Source organism: Sturnira hondurensis, unplaced genomic scaffold, assembly GCF_014824575.4.
Source record: "Sturnira hondurensis isolate 20B ecotype Veracruz unplaced genomic scaffold, ASM1482457v3 Scaffold0007406, whole genome shotgun sequence".
NCBI classification, from domain to species: Eukaryota; Metazoa; Chordata; class Mammalia; order Chiroptera; family Phyllostomidae; genus Sturnira; species Sturnira hondurensis.
This window is the reverse complement of record NW_028080037.1, coordinates 6,558,242-6,575,486: the sequence shown is the minus strand read 5'-3', so window position 1 is coordinate 6,575,486 and position 17,245 is coordinate 6,558,242. Positions and strand designations below refer to the sequence as shown.

Below are 17,245 nucleotides of genomic sequence, written 5' to 3'. Positions count from 1 at the left end.
GTGTGGTTCTTCTCCCTGCTCCCCACAGTGTTGGTAGGTGACCCCAGGGGAGAGGTAGGAATTGGCCTGGAGACATGCTCTGTCGCACACGCCTGCAGCCATCCCAGCAGGGGAGGCAGAATCGGGAGAAGAAAAACCAAGAGGCGGGAATTGTTGTGGTCAAGGCAGCTCCTAGGCAGCAGCTGCCAGCGAGGGTGCAAACGGGTGGCTGTGGGGAGGGAGCCACACTCCCAAAGCAGAAGGCTGCTCCCTGCACAGGTGCCGCGGAGGCTGAGCAAGCNCACAGTGTTGGTAGATGACCCCAGGGGAGAGGTAGGAATTGGCCTGCAGACATGCTCTGTCGCACACGCCTGCAGCCATCCCAGCAGGGGAGGCAGAATCGGGAGAAGAAAAACCAAGAGGCGGGAATTGTTGTGGTCAAGGCAGCTCCTAGGCAGCAGCTGCCAGCGAGGGTGCAAACGGGTGGCTGTGGGGAGGGAGCCACACTCCCAAAGCAGAAGGCTGCTCCCTGCACAGGTGCCGCGGAGGCTGAGCAAGCTGGGGCAGGTGTCTCCAGGTCGCCCCCAGCCTCTCCGAGTGGTGTTTTGGAAATACTTCCAAGCGCTTGGGCAATATCCTGTACGCTCTGCGCCCCTTCCCCCGGGAGCGGCTGTCCGTGCGGGAAGGTACTTGCTCCCAATCCAGCTAAATTGTTATTGACTTGTGTTCCCTGCGTTCTGCAAACATTTCACTCAGCCGTCGCCGGCGAGGCCAGGATTCCCTGCTAGGGCTAACGGGGAAGCCAGCTGTGCGGGCCATTTCTCCTGCTCTTCCTCATCCATCACGGCATTAAACTGACAGGAGGAGGATTTCAGAGAGACTTGGGAGGGGAAGGGGCTGGGCCAGGATTGGACGAGGGGCGGGGGCCTGGGGACCAGAGTGCCGCAAATAGGGGCAGGAGGAGCGTGGACTTCCCGCCCGGTTGTGGCTGGCGGCAGGGGGTGGCCAGGCCGTAGGCTGGCCGGGGCAGAAGAAACCCAAGGAAAACGTGGGCGTGGAGATTGTCGTTACTGCCTCACCATCGCAAGCAAGGCCAGTGGGGTTTTGTCCACCGAGAGGGGGGAGAAATTCAGAGGCCGCGTGGGCGAGCCGTCACCCAGGATAAGCCACAGATCTTTGTTTTGCCTACAAGCCCCCCCAAAAATGTATTATTTTAACTGATTACCACTCTTTTGCTATTAGATTTGGCCTGAAATTTTGAGGTTCTGGCTTCTCTTGAAGAATCAGAGAAGTTTCTAGTCCTAGTCCATGCCCCTAGTCCTACGTGCCAGTGGGGCAGACGGGGCCGAGTGGCATGGCCTTGCCTCTGGCCACAGTCCGCAGGCCCCCTGCCCCCACCCCGCCCCCACCCCGCCCCCACCAGCCCCGAGAGGCCTCCGCACTCACGATGCTGGTTTGGACATCACCCTACTGAGACCCGTGAGGCGCCATTGCCACTTCTCTTTCGGCCTCTCCCCCCACCACCAGGGCCTGTGCCAGGAGAAGGGGGCAGGGAGCCAATGTCAACCCTTGAAACTGAAGGGCCCAGCAGGCCTGCGGCAGGGGTGGGGACCGCCTCCCCACCTTCCCTGGTTCCTTCTCTTTTCCTCCACAGCGAGTCACTGCCCCCTGTGACCAGTGGGACACATGCAGGACAGGGGCCTGGGCCCAGAGCAGAGCGCGGTCAGCCTGCACTTCCAGGCGGCCGGGGGCCTCGGCAGCCTGTTTGTTACCAGCGGGAATCGCAGCAGTCTCTGTGGCCAGGGCCAGCTCCAGCAGGACCTCAGGGGATGGGTCCAGGCACTGGTGGTTTTCTAGCTGATTCTGTCTGGTAGTTAGGTTGAGAACCCTCGTCCTCGAGAAAATCGCTGATGCAGGCGGGTGGGTGCCATTCTGGGACCGGTTTTACAGCCCTGCTGAGTGGTCCCTTTGAGGGGGGTCGGGCCCGTGTCTCCACTGCAGGGTGTGCAGCTGAGCCCCGGACCCTGGGCGTCACTGTGGGGTGACAAGAAGGCCCCTGGCTGGATCTGAGTCCAAGGCCCCGCGTGCAAGTGTCTGTGACCATGTGACTTCCCCAGACCCCAGAGTGGCTGCTTTCACATCTGGCAAATGGGACAGTAATGTCACCCAGCTCATGTGACGCCACCCAGCCTGCTACCCAGAGGAGAGCTCGGACGGAGGACACAGGCATTCTCGGCTCCGACGCCCCCCTCTGCCTCTCAGCCCTCAGCGTTGACAGGGCTCTGCCCACCTGGCTCAGAGCCATGTGCTCTGCTGCCTCGTCTCACGGACGCCTGCGTAGCGGGCACTACGCCCGTTTTGCAGGAATCAAGTCGTTCAGAGAACAGCCAGACACTGCGGCTCTGCCCACCCTGGGGCTCCCACGTGGCCCGCACAGCTGGTGGTGCACTGTGTTCTTTGGGGTTTTCATGGTGCTGTGTCACCAGCCCCGGGCCCAGCGCACAGTAGGTGCTCAGTGAACACTTCCTGTGAACGACCAGAGGCAAGAACATTCAAGGCCCCCATGAGATGAGGAGAGCAGGCACTTTGCCCGTGGAGCAGAGAGGGACGGAGGTTGGGCTGGTGTTAGCACTCCCTTCGGGCCCCAGGCCCAGGGCCCTCGAGGTGGGGACCATTCATGTGTCCCAGAGCTGCTGCTCACGCCACAGGCAGGTGACTGTCCGGATGGGGCTCTGGCAGAGCCGCCGCGTGGGTCCCGGGTTTACAGAGGAGGGGAGTAACCGGAACAGCATGCGTTGATGACAGAGAGAGGCTAACCTTGACTGAGCACCCACCTTGTGCCAGGCCTTAAATCTTCTTTCTGGTTCTCCTAAGCGCCCTCGGCACGGGGTGCCCTACAGTAACCGCAGACAGCCCAGAGAGGTGCGGCCCCAGCCCCAGGTCACCCAGCAGCCTGGCTGCAGCCAGCACCACGCACCCTTGGCTCAGAAGCCACCTCCCTGGCGGCTCACACCCACCACATCTCGGGGACCCTTTCCCAGCGCCTTCTCCCCACCTCCCCCAGACCAGCCACCCTCTCGTCCCTTCTCCGCTTGCCTTTCCTCAAGGTTCTGCCTCCGGAACAAATGCCCATGAAGTGCTTTCTGTCCTCCAACAACCCCCCACCCCCTCGCCTTTCTCTCTGCCTGCCTGTGCCTTCCGCACGGGGCGACGGCGCCAGCCAGGGACAGCAGCGAGCCGAGGGCTGGCACTCTGTCAAGGAATTAATTGAAAAATAAAATCATTAGATGGGAACTCCAGAAATGCAAAATGGTGGTTGAGGGGGGAGGGGGCAGGGGTGGGGGGATGTTGGGGGCCGGCTGAGCTTTTGTCAAGTTAATTTCTCGGTATGGATGTTGGGTGACATTCACTTGTTGTTTATCTCTGGGTGCAGCTGTAATGCTGAAAGAAAACGCACAGCTTGTTTTGTTTGTTTATCTTACACCTTTCTCTGGTTCTGCATTGTGTTTGTTTGGTGAAAACCCACCGAGGCTTTTGATGTCGGGGAAGTGGGATCACAGCCGCTGCCCCCTGCAAGCCAGGGCTCCGCGTGCAGGCAGTGCCCATGGGCCGTGCTGGGTGGCATTTGGTGGGGGTTCGGGGCCTGCCGTGGCCTCTGGCGGGGGTGCATCTGGGGCCCGACCTGAGCCAGCGACAGCAGGCCCACAAGAGCATGACCCCGAACGCTCTTGCTTGTTCTCGCCCTTGCCCCAGGAGATGGGCCCTGCCTTCGTCCCTGAGGCCCAGACCCAGACAGCAGCAGTGACTCGCCCAAGGTCACTGGGTGGTGAAGTCGCAGGGCATCCGAGGCCACGGTATGAGCCAGTCAGCAGCCTGCCCCCCGCCTCTGCCAGAGTGCTGCGGGTGCCCCCACGCCTCCACCTCCTGACCTGGGAGAGGGAGGGCTGTGCCTCCTTCAGCCTCCGTGTGCTAGCCTTCCTGTGACAGGCCCCCCCGTCGGCACGCGTCAGCCCAGTGGCAGTACCAGAGATGGAGATGCTGACCTCGGCACCATCCGTGGGCCCCTCAGGGGTTGGGCGTTTCTCTCTTTACTTCTTGGCCACCCCCAGCAACCCGCTGAGGAGAGGTGTAGATAGTATCCCCACTTTGCAGGTTAGGGGAACAGAGGCACAGAGGGGCTGGGTCCGTGGTGGGGCTGTGATGTCAGGGCCCGCAGGAAAGAGGAACCCTCCCTGCTCCCCCGTTTTAAACGAGGGATTGAATCCCAGATGGCCGGCCTGTGCCTCCTGAGTTCACGCACTTGGGAAGTGCCAAGGCCGAGTGGGCCTCGCTCTGAAGCCAGGCGTGGGACCTCATGCCCTTTCGTGGGGTCCGGTGTGACCTCAGCTGTGTCCCCTGCCCAAGGCAGGGCCCCTTGGGAGATGCCACCTGCCGCCACACAGGCAGCAGGTGTGGGCTGCAGATCGGATGCACAGAGGCTGCCTCGCGTTGGCTGCGGGCCTTCGGGGCAGGCTGGCCTCTGCCCCTGCATCCTCCCACCGGGGGAGCAAGGTGGCCGGCAGTGTCCGCCCCAAGAGAGTCCCCGCCCCAGGAGTGGGGGAGCTTGTGGGGCCTGGGCAATGCGCTGCTGGCATCCCGCTCATTCCAGCGGCGTCCGTCTCCCTCCGGGCCTCAGTTTCCTCAGCCAGGTAACATCTCGGGTGCCTCCCTACCCTGCTGCTCCTTTGTCTTACTGTGTTCTGACAGCAGCAGCTTTGATTTCAAAGAATTACTCACCCTGTAGCCATTCTCTTATTCAACCAACAGTCGCAGAGCACCCACCCATGCTCAGCCCTGGGACACAGCTGCCCGCCCCCACCACCACTCCTGGTGTCTGTCGCTGGGAGGGGGTGTCAGTGACAGGCCCGCGGGCCCTATTTTGCTGCCCTTCCATTTCCCAGCTCCTATTACCTGCCCACAAATTCAATTTCCAGAGGCCATTGTGCACCTCCAGAGCCTGCGATTATCCAGAAACCAGGGACATGGGGGAGGAGGCAGGAGCGGAAGCCGAGTCTCAGTTGGGGGTCGGGGGAGCTGCCGCCCCTGCCCTCAGCCCATCCTGCCCGCTCCCTTCTCGTGATTAGCAGTGGCGGGTACGGCTGCCAGGCCTCCAGGATCCCGGGCAGAGGTGGGAGGCAGCCTCACCAAGGGGGGAGCTCGCCACCTCCCCACGTCCCATGCAATTCGCTCCTCTCGTTTGGCAAATGTTGAGCTCCCACTAGGCGCCAGGCGGTGTGCAAAGAGGGAGAACTCAGAGGGGATGGGACAGCGTCCCACACGAAGAAATGCCTGTCATGGGGAGCAGGGCAGAGGGTAGGGGTCCTCTTTTCGATGGCGGTCAGGGGAGTCCTCCGAGGGGCCGCTGAGGTTTGAGTGAGTTGGGGTCTGGCGCCTCCAGACATGGAGGTGTCGAGGCTGGAGCGCACAGCACGTGTCTGGAGTGGGGGCCGGCTCGAGGGAGACCGACCAAGGGCTTTGATTTCCCTTGTATGTTCTAGAAGGGTCCCTCGGGCTTCTGTGTAGAGAATTAGCATGGGTGGTGGTGAGGGCAAGGGCAGCAGCAAGGAGTTCCATGAGATGGGGCCGGTAGCTGTGGAGATGAGAAAAGAGGTCAGTGTCCCGAGCAGCTTGGGAAGAATGACATAAAAAACGGGCTTGAAAAGGCTGGGTCATGTGCCCAGGACCACCTAGAAAAGACCCAAGATTCCCCTTCCCTGGGGCCAGCGCTGGGCTGGACTCCCAGGGCACCCAGGTGAGAGAGACAGCCTGCAGGCAGCCCCCGGGCCGGCGGGGCAGTGTATCCATCTGGGAGACCTCACAGAGGTGGCGTTGGAGCCGGTTGCAGCCATGAGGGCCGCTGACCGTTAACGAGGGGCCAGACCAGCAGACCGAGGACCGAGCAGTCCAGCTGCCCCAGTCCATGTCCTTCCCGGACGGTCGGGGGACCAGCGCACCCTCTCCTGCCTCCTTTTCTTTCCCCTGCGTTCTTTGGCCAGCAATGGAGACTTGCTTAAAAAATGGAAAGACTGGGCTTTGGTGTGGCTGGGGTTCAAGTCGTGGCTTCCTGCCTGTGGCACATAGTAGGTATGCAGTCAATAGTGTTAGGGGCCCAGAGGGCATGCATTTTGCTGAGTCCACCATGCCCTTCCATATCTTCATACTGTGCGTCTACTTCTTCTTTCCTTTTGCCTCATGGAGAACTCCTCTGCATTCTTAAAAGCCCAGCTCAAATTGCCCATCCTCATTAAAGCCACCTCTGGCTTGCTCCTCCCTCCATGCCTCCTCTGGAATCCTTGAGCAACTATTCACCAAGCATTTATTGAGCACCTACTGCATGCTAGCCAAGTACTGTACCGTCGAGGGTCAGCTACCCCTGGTTTCCTTAGCCCTTGCCCTGGCAAGTCTGCCAACCGCCTCGGGCTGAGCGGCCTCAACCCCTGAGCTGCTGGAGGAGGCCTTCCTTCCTCCCCTTTGAAATGGGACCCTTCCCTCCCTGGGAGGAGATGGGGGAGGGGTGCCCCCCCCCATGGCAAAGCTGAGACTAACCCATCCTCTCTCTCTCCTGTGGTTTCTCCCTGCTTCCCCCTGGCCTCCTTCTCCCTCCTACCTCCCCTTCCACTCTCTTTCTGGTTTCTCATCTTTTCTTATTGTTCATGTGTCTCCTCTCTCTCACCACGTCCCATCTTCCTGTTCTTGTGTTTCCATCTTCCCATGCCCCTCCCCGTTCTGCTCGCCCCTCTCCCCCTCCCTCCCTCCCTCCCTCCCTCCCCACCATCTCTCTCGTCCTGCCTCCAACCCTCTCGGCTGTTCTTTTCTCCTCTCTCGCCATCTGGGCTCCCATAGAGCCCCCGAAGAAAAAGCGGTCTGTGGTGTTGGACGGGATCCTGGAGCAGCTGGAAGACAGTGAAAACGACAGTGAGGAGCAAACCCTTCAGCTGTGAGCTGGCACCAAGAGGGTACGTGACTCTAGGGCCCTGAGGACTGGGGACAGCCACTCTGGCTCCTGCGCTCCCCGCCACATGGGCAGGGCGCAGTGCACTCGCTGGGCAGCGTGCCCTCCACGGTTCGAGGGCAGAGGGGACAACAGCCTCTGTCCCTGGCCCAGCTGTGTGCTGCTCTCACATGAGTTCTCCGACTCACTCCTCCTCCCCGAGGCCCTGAGACGGGACAGGGTCCCATCCTGCTGGCAGGAAGGTCAGGGACAGAGGGGTCCTGGCTTTGCTCCAGGGCCCCAGCGCCTGGGAGTAAGAACCCGGCACCCCAGTGCCCCAGACTGTGGGGCTGAAGGCAGCTCCTTGGAGTTTGGGTTCTGCTCCACTGGGACCCCCGGCCCTGCTGCGCAGACTCCCTGGACCCGGCCTCCTCCCCACGGTCTGGTTCCAGCCTCTCAAGGCATCAGTGAGAGAGGGAACGCCACAGTGATCCGTGGAAAATTCCGGGCACAGGGTTGAGTGCATGCGACAGGCTCCAGAAGCTTCCACTCTCACCTTCCCGTCCAGGGTTGCTGAGCTAGAGTCCCGCCTGTGTCTGTCCAAGGGCCTGCTCACAGCTCGGAACTTGGCCTCGGTCCCGCCCCATCCTCATCACGGCACTGCAAGCCCTGTTTCCGTCCCCCGGGTGTCCTCCGGCCCTGCTGACCAGGGCTGGGAAGGCCTCTGAGCTGCTCAAGAAGCCCCGGCTCCGAGCCCAGACACCAGCCCTGCTATGGGGCCCAGCTGTGTCCCTGATGGCAGACGCCCCTTGCTCATGGGCTGGGGGCCCTGTGAAATACATCCAGGGCCCCAGCCCTGGCAAGCAGTGTCCCCAGGCCTACCCTGGCCTGGGGTGCCCAGCGTACACACTGACTCCAGCCTGAGAGTGCGCCTCGCCCACGGGAGGGCTCGTGCCCAGCGCACACCAGGGAGCAGCCGTCCATGCCCAGCTGTGCAACCTCACACCCCCAAGGGCCCTTCCGACCCTCAGCATCTGTTTCTCTAAAATGGGGGTGGTGCTGTACCTCCCTCAGAGGTGGGGGTTGGACTCAGTCGGTGCCCTCGGCCCTCATGTTTACTCCTTATCGGGGCCTGTGGGGGCTCCAAGAGAGAGTCTGAGAACCTTGTATCTTTTTGCGAAAAGCTTGGTCTGTGCGTCTTGGGGGTTTAGTCTTCGTCCAGCTGGCAGAGTGGCCTGTGACCCCAGCCATGCCCCACACCCCGGCTGCACTGTGAGGCTCAGCACCCCCCCCACCACCACCCCCCGCTCCCATGCGCCGGGCATCTCCCTGCAGGCCTGGCTTATCACTGGGAGCTCACAGAACTGACTGAAGAAACAATTCTGGAGCGGCTTATCCCAGCTTCCCACTGGGTGTCCCACAGACTCCAGGCGACCGACCACAGCTTCTGGGTGGGGGCTGTGTGGTGGGGCGGGTATCGAACCACCTGGCCAGACCCTCGGGCTCCTGATGGTCGGGACAGAACCAGGAGGAGGCTTCGACAGAGGCAAGAGTGGAGCAGGCTCCCAGGAGAGGCGAGGTGATGCCCCAGGACCATGGGCTTCGGTGGGGTCCCTTGCCCCTGCCAGGCCTGTGGGCCCAGGTGTTCAGGAACGGGGCTCAAGTGGCAGGTGCGAAGCCAGGCTGCTTTGTGCCAGGGCCACGCCTGGGTGCCTCAGCCATCTCCGCCCGCTCTGAGCCTTGCCAGTGCCATTTCCCAGGCTCCCCTGCCAGCAGTGCTTCCTGTCCGGCTTCACCAGGGAAGCACCAGTGGGCAGCTGGGGGCCCGGGGGCCCCCACCCACTGTCCTTCGTGGCTTCTCCACTGAGGGTCCAGCCCTGGATTCTAGCCCCACCGCCACCTCCCGGAGGCTATGCAGCCAGAGTGCCATCGCCCTGGCCCCCAGCCCTCGGCTCCTGCAGCTCCTCTGGAACGAGCTCTGGGTCTCCTCCGTGGAGCTGCCTGACAGGGACAGCGAGGACGTGTGGAGCCAGCGAGGCCCGCCTCCGGGGTGACTGGAGGGAGGCCTGGAAGTGGCCTCGTGGAGGGACAGAGGGAGTGGAGTTGGGAGACAGGAGCACGGTTGGCTGTGTGCATGGGGGTCCCGGAGGCTGAGCATGGGGGACTGGGAGCTGCAGAGCTCGGCAGTCCGCAGGGTGAGCCCCTGGGGCACAGGGCAGGGGAGCCCTGACGGTGGGAGGGGTTGTGGAACAGGCAGGCTCAGGGAAGGAGCACAGGCAGCCGAGCCCCCCAGGCCTGGTGGGTGGGACACACAGGCCACCTGAAGGAGGGGCTTCTGGTCAGGCAGGAGGGCAGAGGTGAGGGACTGGGGGGGGGGGGCGCGTCTCTCCAGCAGAGCTAGGTGGGAATCTCAGCTCCACACCCAGCGCCCAGGTGACCTGCAGGCAGGGGTTCAGCGTCTCCGGCCTTGATTCCCCTGCCTTTAAAACGGGTACAAGAGGAATTCTGCCTCCTAGGACTGTTGTTAAGATGAAATAAAAGATTGTGGATGGAAGGCACTCAGCAGGCTGTTTCATGCCTAGTGAACACTAAATAAACAACACCATTGTCGTCGTAAGTGTTGTTAATAGTTAACAGAGGAGCTGTCGGGGCTGCCCCCTGTGAGTGCCCGAGGAAGTCAGACCCCAGCTCAGGTCCAGCAGAGGCCTGCAGGGCCACATCAGGGTGGACAGCCACCGGGAGGAGGTTGTGGTGGGAAGGAAGGAGTCCACAAATCCAGGAAGGTGGCCTGCCGTCCAGGGAGGGGCAGCACCCTCTGGCCACCGGCCCCAGAGCAGGCTGGGCAGGCACATGGTGCACCCAGTCCGTCCTTGTGCAGAGCCAGGGCCAGGCCCCAGGGGACCAGTGGTTGCTGTGTTTGTTCCCAGCCACTTCATCTGCGGCCCTGCAGGGCGGGGGGCACTGGCAGTGAATCTGAAAGTCAGGTTCTGGGGCCTCGTCAGCATCCTGCCAGCAAAAGCTCACGTCTGTGGGGTGATGCCTGGGTGTGCCGGGGAGGCCTGCCTCCTTCCTTCTGGGCAACGCAAGCTGGCTGCCTCCGGCCGGCTTGCACACAGGGCAGGGGCTGAAGCGAAGGCACCTTGTGGCTTTTCAGAAAGGCGAGGCCGAACGGGCACAGCCTGGAGGCAGAGGCTGGCATGGCCGAGTGCTAATCCTTACCCCGTCTATTCACCCACCCACCCACCCATCAGACATGTAGTGGGTGCCCTGGGGGAGAGGCACTGTTGGATGCCTGGGAAACCAGGGCAGAAACGCTGGGGCTGCCCACAGGCCCATCTCTCTACGTGGAGACCCAAGCACTAGGCCGGAGACAGCTTCCAAGGACCTCAGCCTCGGTGCTCCCTCCAGTCCTCTCCCCGCCTCCTCGGGCCCTTTTGTCTTTTGTGGCCCGGCCAGCCCTCACAGCGCCCGCCTGTGCTCCGCCGCGTCCAGGAAGGGATTAGTGCAAGCCGAGCATGCAGGCTTTGGTGAACAGAGCCGAGTTTGGTTTCAACATCTAATTCAATTTGTTCTGCCGAGATTGAAATATGAAATGGTTGCCAGTCAAACGTTCAGAGGACAGCGAGCGCCTGCTGAAATTTGAATTTTAATGAAAATGACTTTAACCCTTTGGTGCACCTTGCAGGAAGGGAACACTCATGTGTCCTGCGGGACCACCTCCCGGGTTGTCCCCTCCGCCCACTCCTCCCCTGCTGAGTTCACTAGTGACGTGGCCATTCTTTCCAGCAGTAGTAGTGCCGAAAGACTGAGGGATGCTTGCTTAATAACAACTTCTCCCCTATGGCCCAGGCCGTGGAAACAGACACCTTCTGCTCTGGGCGACTTTGACGAGCCCTGTGCGGACCACCCAGGCCCTGCTAGATGCCCTTAGCACACCTGAGCTCCTCCTTGGCCCCTGTCCCAGTTGCAAGTGTGTGTCTGTAAGGCGTGCACAGCCCCCCACCCCCACCTAGCAGGAAGGTGGTGCTTGGCAGGGCCGAAGGAGGGGAGAGCGCCCCACTCCATTCTCCCAGCAGCTGTGGGGGTGACGTGGGAATATAAACCTGGGAGCTCAGAGAGCCAGGAGATCCTCTGCAGGTGACACTGGACAAAGGGCTGGCGCATCCAGGGGAGCCTGAGGTCCCCTCCTCCAGCTCTTTTGTTACCAGGGCCGCACATGGTGCAGGAGAGTCTGGCCCTGTGCCGGCAAGTGCCATTGACCTCCGGGGGGGTGTTATGGCTGAGTATGGTGCTGCTGTGGCATCCTAGGGCACCAAGGTGAGGAGTGGGGGCGGTAGGGTGGCCCTGGGACTCCCCTGAGGGCACTCAGCTCCCAGGGGCTGGGCCCTTGGCCTCATCCTCAAGGACTCTCAGAGCCAGGGAGCCCCAGGAGAACCTAAGACACCTCAGTGTGTGCGTGCATCCACCAGACGTTTGCCAATCCTGCCCTGCACCGAGCCCAGCGCTGGGTGCTAGGGAGGGAGACAGTGAGCAGACGAAGTTGCCTCCTCTGATGTCGCTGGGCCTGTGTTCTCCACGGGGCGCCCGGAGGCACTGACAGAAGGCCCCCGAGGGGCCGAAGGCGCAGTGGGAAGTCACCGGCTTTTCTTTCAGAAATCTAAGAAGCCGAGTGGGGAACTGAGTCCTACGTAGGCAGAGCCGGGAAATCCAGCTTGAAGTTCACAGGTTTCCAGTTCATTTTGAAGCCATTTCTAGATGGTTCCAAACTCTTTTGGCCACAGGACCCTTTTTTCCAAACCGAAGTCTCATGCAGAACCCAGCACAGACCACAGATAAAGCAAAACTGCTGTTCCAAGTCGGGGTCCAAGGACCAGCCCCCACACATTCAGCCCCCACTCAGCACCCGAGGGCTTGAGAAGAGAGTTAAGCAGAGACTGGTTTCAATTTTTAATTTATGGGTTTATTTGCACGTGTACGTTACACGTACCCAGCTCATCAAACCTGCGATTTTGCCAGGTTCTAAGAAGGAGATAAAAAAATACATCAAATTGATGAATTGGAGTCCCTGGCTGGCGTAGCTCAGTGGATTGAGCACAGGCCTGCGAACCAGGGCATCACAGTTCGATTCCCAGTCGGGGCACATGCCTGGGTTGCAGGCCAGTTCCCTGCAGGCCAACTCCCAGCAGGGGACGCACAAAAGGCAACCATACATTGATGTGTCTCTCCCTCTCTCCTTCCCCTCTAAAGGTAAATAAATAAATAAATCTTTTTTAAAAATGTGATGAATTGGCATCAAAATCATTAAGAACATAAACATAGTAAGTGGCTTGAGGGGTCTAAACCCCGGGTTGGCAAACTGGCTTTGGGCCAGATCCAGCTGCTGCCTGTTGGTGTAAATAAAGTTTTATTGGCGCACAACCAGGCCCTTCGGCTTACATCTCATTCAGGGCAGCCTACTCGTCACAGCAAGAGGCTGTCCAGCCTGCAGAGCCTGGAATATTTACCAACTGGCTGTCCACATCAAGTTTGCCATGGGACCTGAAGCCAGCCCCTCTGAAGTCACAGCTCAGAAATCAGACCAGAGACGGTGAGCGGCTTCTGCAAGGTCACACTGTGGCAGAACTCCCCATCCTGTGCTCTTCCGGCTCTGCCCCAGAGCCGGGCTCCCTGGGCCTGAACCCTCACTCTGCCACTTAACCAGTGGCGTGACCTGGAACCAGCCCCTTGCCCTCTGAGGGCCTGTGTTCTCCTTCCCCTGTGAACTGAGGGCACCAGCAGTCCCGACTCCCTGGGGATGTGAGGGCTGACTAGGGACGCTGTGAGACTGTACCAGCACTCTCTGCTCTTATCCCATCCCCCAACGTCAAGGAGTGTGTGTGTGTGTCCATTCCCCCACCCCCACCCCCGCAAGCCCAGGGGAGGCCATAGTGCTCAAGCAGCTCAGGGCTCTGGCTCAGCAGCAGAATTAAAGGGGCCCTGCAATCCAATTAGAGCGTTGCCAGAAGCCAGGGCTACGTCCCCTCCAGCTCCCTTAATAAACCCCACTTCCCCTTAATTGCGGCTTTCATGAAAACGACCCACCGGGGCCGCAGCGCCCTGTCCTTGGGCGGAGGCCAGCAGCCAGCGTTTTTCTGTTGTTCGGACTTCCCTCAGGGTGGCAGCTACTCCCGTCCTCCCCGGGAACCATCGGGAGCCCTCCCTTCTCCTGGTCCCCGAAAAGATTCCAGGCGATGCAGCTGCCACCTCGTGTGTCTGCTAGTCACCCTGCAGGCTGCCGAGCGCTCGGTTGAGTCTCAGCTGAGTCACAAGGCAGACACTGTCACCCTCACTGCACAGGTGAGGGAGCAGCCTGGAAATGGGGAAGTGAGCCCCAAGGCTAAGGTTTGGGAAGGTGCTGGCGGAGGCCAGGCCCCTCCCCCTCGGCTGGTTCCGGTCACAGCTCTCCGACCATGCCCAGGGCAGCTGAGATGGGGCTGAGCGGGTGGATCCAGAGCCCATGGCCTCCCACTTCCAATATTTCTGCTTGTGGGTTCGGCGGCCCGGCCCTCAGAGGGCAGGCATCCCCCCACACCAGCGTTAAGCCACATACTTTGGGGACCCCACACTCAAGCCAGCTGCTTCCTCTGTGCTCAGCTGACCTCCAGGTCGGGCCGGCCGGCCAGGGCAGGCTTGCAGAGGCAGCACTTTGGTTGGAGTGAGCTCCCGCCGCTGGGAGAGACCCGCTGTTGCCAGTTTAGATGAGGAGGTTGACGTCTTTCCTGACCGTTGCCAGGTGGGCAGGGACACAGCGCCCTCTGGGCTGCCTCGTCATGAGGCCCAGGACGGCTCCCTGCCATGCCCTCAAGGACATGGCCTGGACAGCCTCATGTCCCTTCTGTCCACAGCCCCGGAAGTCACATGGTTAAACGTGCCTTAGAAAGATGCCGGGAGACAGTGTCCCTTCCTCCCAGGAGCCCGTCTGCCCCACTACAACAAGGAGGTCCCCGTCCCGGTGGGGTCAGGCTGTGCGCGGGGTCTTCCCGGGTCATTCTCTAGGTGGCTGTGACTGCACCCGGTTTCTGCCTTTGTAGCTGAATTAGAACTTGAGCCCGTGAGCTTTGCTCAAAGAGCTGAAGGTTCCACTGTCCCAGCCCAAGCCGTAGTTGTCCGTGGAAACCGAGAGACACGTGGATCTTGTTGCTCTCACAGGAGGATGTGTTTGCTACCTGCCCCGTTGGCCAAAGCAGGTCCTGGGCACCTCCAGAAGGTGTGGGGGGGGGTGAAGAATGGGTCCCACACACACTGAAGGCACCTGCTAAGCATTTGCTGGAGCCCAGGTCGTCCGTAGAGAAACAGGACATTCAGAGACTGTACTGACAAAACGAGGGACATTCTAGCCAGGCGAGTGGCCCCAGGTGGCACGCGTCGAGTCCCCAGGTGTGAGTGGGCCAACACTTAACAACTCCCTCCCGCTGGAAGGTTCTGTGCTCGTCCCCTGCCTCCTTTAAAAGGTGTCTGGGTTCTCCCACAGACGGACCCACTCGTGTGGGTTCCTGGGGCTGTGCTCAAACCCTGTTCTTCCTGGGAAACGCCGGGCTTTAGAAACCGGAGTTTGGGGTTTAGCCACATTTCTCTGCAGTGGGATTCCTCCCCGATCCCCGAGCCTCTCCTGCTCCTGGCTGGGGGAGCTCTCATTTCTGGCAGTGGGAGTGGAGGGGTGGAGGGGTGGAGGGGTGGAGGGGTGGAGGGGTGGGGGGAGGCGGCTAAAAAGTAACTTCTCTTTCTGCTTCTAAAAACCCAAACTTGAGCTTTCTGGTGTCTGAAAAGCCACCCCAATTTCTCCATCTTCCTCCTGTTCAGCGTGTAGGAAATCTGCCGAGAATATACTCATTTCCACCCCACTCAGCAAAGCAGCTCTCGGAGCCCGTCAGGGTGGGGGGTGCACTCAGCGTTTTCTCTGAGTTGACTGGCAGCTGTTTACTTCTGCATCTTGTCTGGGAGTCTCCTCAGCTTCTGGAGCAAAAGCCAATGGACCCTCGAGGCAGGGTACTTTCTAGAAACCGGAGTTCTTGCTGGGGAAGAGGTGAAGCTCTGCCCGTTCACTCAGAAGCATGGGTTCGAATTTGCACCTGCTTCCTCTGAAGTCGCAGGGACTAGACCGTCCTGCCCAGGGGAAGGGCTATAGATGGCGAGGCCCAGCCCAGGGCCCAGGCCAAGTTTACTGAAAGCTAGCCTGCGCCAGGCGCTGGGTGGGGAGCTGGGGTGCGGGCCCAGGCCCCGGGGAGCGCTGCCCCCAGCACCAGGACAGAACTGTCACCCGCCCAGCCTGGGAAGCCCAACAGGCCCCTGCCAGTCCCCCCCACCACTGAGGGTGGACCGCTGGCAGCCAGGGGCGGCCCCCAGGGGGCTGTGACCCGGCTGGGGGCTCCACTTCGTGTCTAGGCTGCTCAGGGCCCCGCGTCCTCCCAGCAGCCTCCTCCCCGAGGCGGGAGTCGTCACGTGGCAGCGGAGTGAGGTTCCAGATGCATCCACTCATGAATATCAATCAGGCCCCGTGATCTGCAGTAAGTGGGATCCAGACTGACTAATAAACCCCAAACTGGGACAGGGACGGAGGGCAGCAGTGCTGTGTGGTGGGCAGGTGTGGGCACGATGTGACCGGAATTGGAAGGCCCGACAGCTGAGCTGCAGATGGCAGAGTGGTCCCCAGGGGCCGCCAGACAGCCTGGGGAGCAGGGGACCCCTCACAGGCAGCAGGGGGTAGGGGGCTGGGAGCGGGCTCTGGGCCGCGGGACCTCTACGGGTGGCCCTCCACCCTCTCTCCCTGGTTCTTCTGACCACAGGTGTGGAGGCCAGCCAGACACCCCAGGAAAGATGGGTTACCTGGGGGCAGACCCTTACCACCAAGCAAGGAAGACCTGGTCCCAGGGTCAAGGGTGGAGGCCAGGCCCATTCTGAACCCTTCCCATGGTGCTGAGCGTGAGTCCTCCCTGGGGTCAGGGTACCCGAATTAGGGGCAGCTGGGCGGGAACAAGCCAGGCTGGAGGGCTGACATTGCAGCCCTATGCCCTATGGGCTCTGTGACTTTTGGACCAAGTTGGTGGCCTTTCTGTGCCTTGGTCTCCTCTTGGTAAAATGGCAGGGACAGGAACACTCACAGAGGACCCACTGAGCAGGCGGGGCGGGGCAGCGATCTCCAAGCTGTGTGTGTGACTCAGGCTAGACAATATACATCTCTGTGCCTGGCCCCACCTGGGCACAGAGCCCCGGGCACCCCGTGGGCATCGGGTGAGGGCCGCCTCCCTCCTTCCCTCGGCCCCCCCATTCCAGTCTTGGTTCATCCGCTGTCCTGGTAATCGGCCATCATCATCACTTCCTCACCTCGGATTAATCCCTCTAATCCATTGCCTCTCGGGATGGGCGCCATTATCACCATTATCGCCATTCTCATCTCCCAGGAGAAAGCAGAAACCCAGGGAGGTCAGGTGCCCAGCCCAAAGTCACACTGCTCCGCGGTTACAACGAGCAGCCTGCGGTCTGTGCTTCCCACCGCCCCTCTGGCTGTCTCGCTGGGCTGGCCTGGTCTGTCCCTGCCTTCGTCTTTGAAACGTGGAGACGCAGCCCTGCCCCTTGAGGAAGCATCGGGGAGGCTCTGAGACATCCCTCAGGCCCGGGCCTGCAGTGTGAGAGCCGGGCCAGCTCTCCAGATGCGTCTTTGACGGATTTCCAGGGCGGGGCCGAGTCCTGATGACTCCATCTTTCTCCAGGAGCCTAGTTCTAGGCCCTTGGAATTCAATGACAAAGTTCCATGATCAGTTACCCAGGCTTCGCCGTGGCCCTGTGACCCATGGGCACTGCTGTTTTCCCTGCAGTTTGCATTTGAGGAAACAGAACCTCAGGGCTGCACTTGAGAGGCCTCCCCAGAATCCCCCAGCTGAGCAGAGGCCGGCGTGGTGGTCCTGCCAGGTCCTGACTTTCACCCTCAAGCCCCAGTCCACCTACTGAGGCCCGTGACAGTGTCCACACTGGCACGTTCCTGGGACAGGGTGAGCAGTACACCGGTGGTGAGGAAGGCATCTGCCCTCGTCACAAGCAAGCCTGTGCCCATCGGTGACATATGTGACATCACATCAGGCAGAGAGGAAGGGCTGGGAGATAGAGCAGGTAGAGGGGCCACCTGCTGAGGACACAGCAGTCACACTGCCCATGTCACCGGACCCCGGTGAGGAGGAAGTGAGGTGCGGCCGGCCAGGCACTCGGCTGCAGTGCCCGCACCCAGTAAGTGCTCAGTGAACAGGCTGTGGCAGTGACTGTCTT

At 61.1% G+C, this 17,245-nt stretch overlaps 1 protein-coding gene across 5 annotated transcripts in view; it reads left to right on the top strand.

The window, feature by feature from the left end:
* The window catches only part of RBM19 (RNA binding motif protein 19), a 113,534-nt gene that overhangs the window by 86,301 nt on the left and 9,988 nt on the right, over positions 1-17,245 (top strand). For 4 of the 5 annotated variants that reach the window (XM_037052171.1, XM_037052173.1, XM_037052169.1 and 1 more), the window contains one exon: positions 6,862-6,974. In XM_037052171.1, the coding sequence (XP_036908066.1) occupies positions 6,862-6,959 (98 nt within the window). In that variant the 3' untranslated portion in view covers positions 6,960-6,974. Of the gene's footprint in view, positions 1-6,861; positions 6,975-7,517; positions 8,240-17,245 lie in introns of those variants that run through there. The other variant, XM_037052170.1, reaches the window with a different exon arrangement.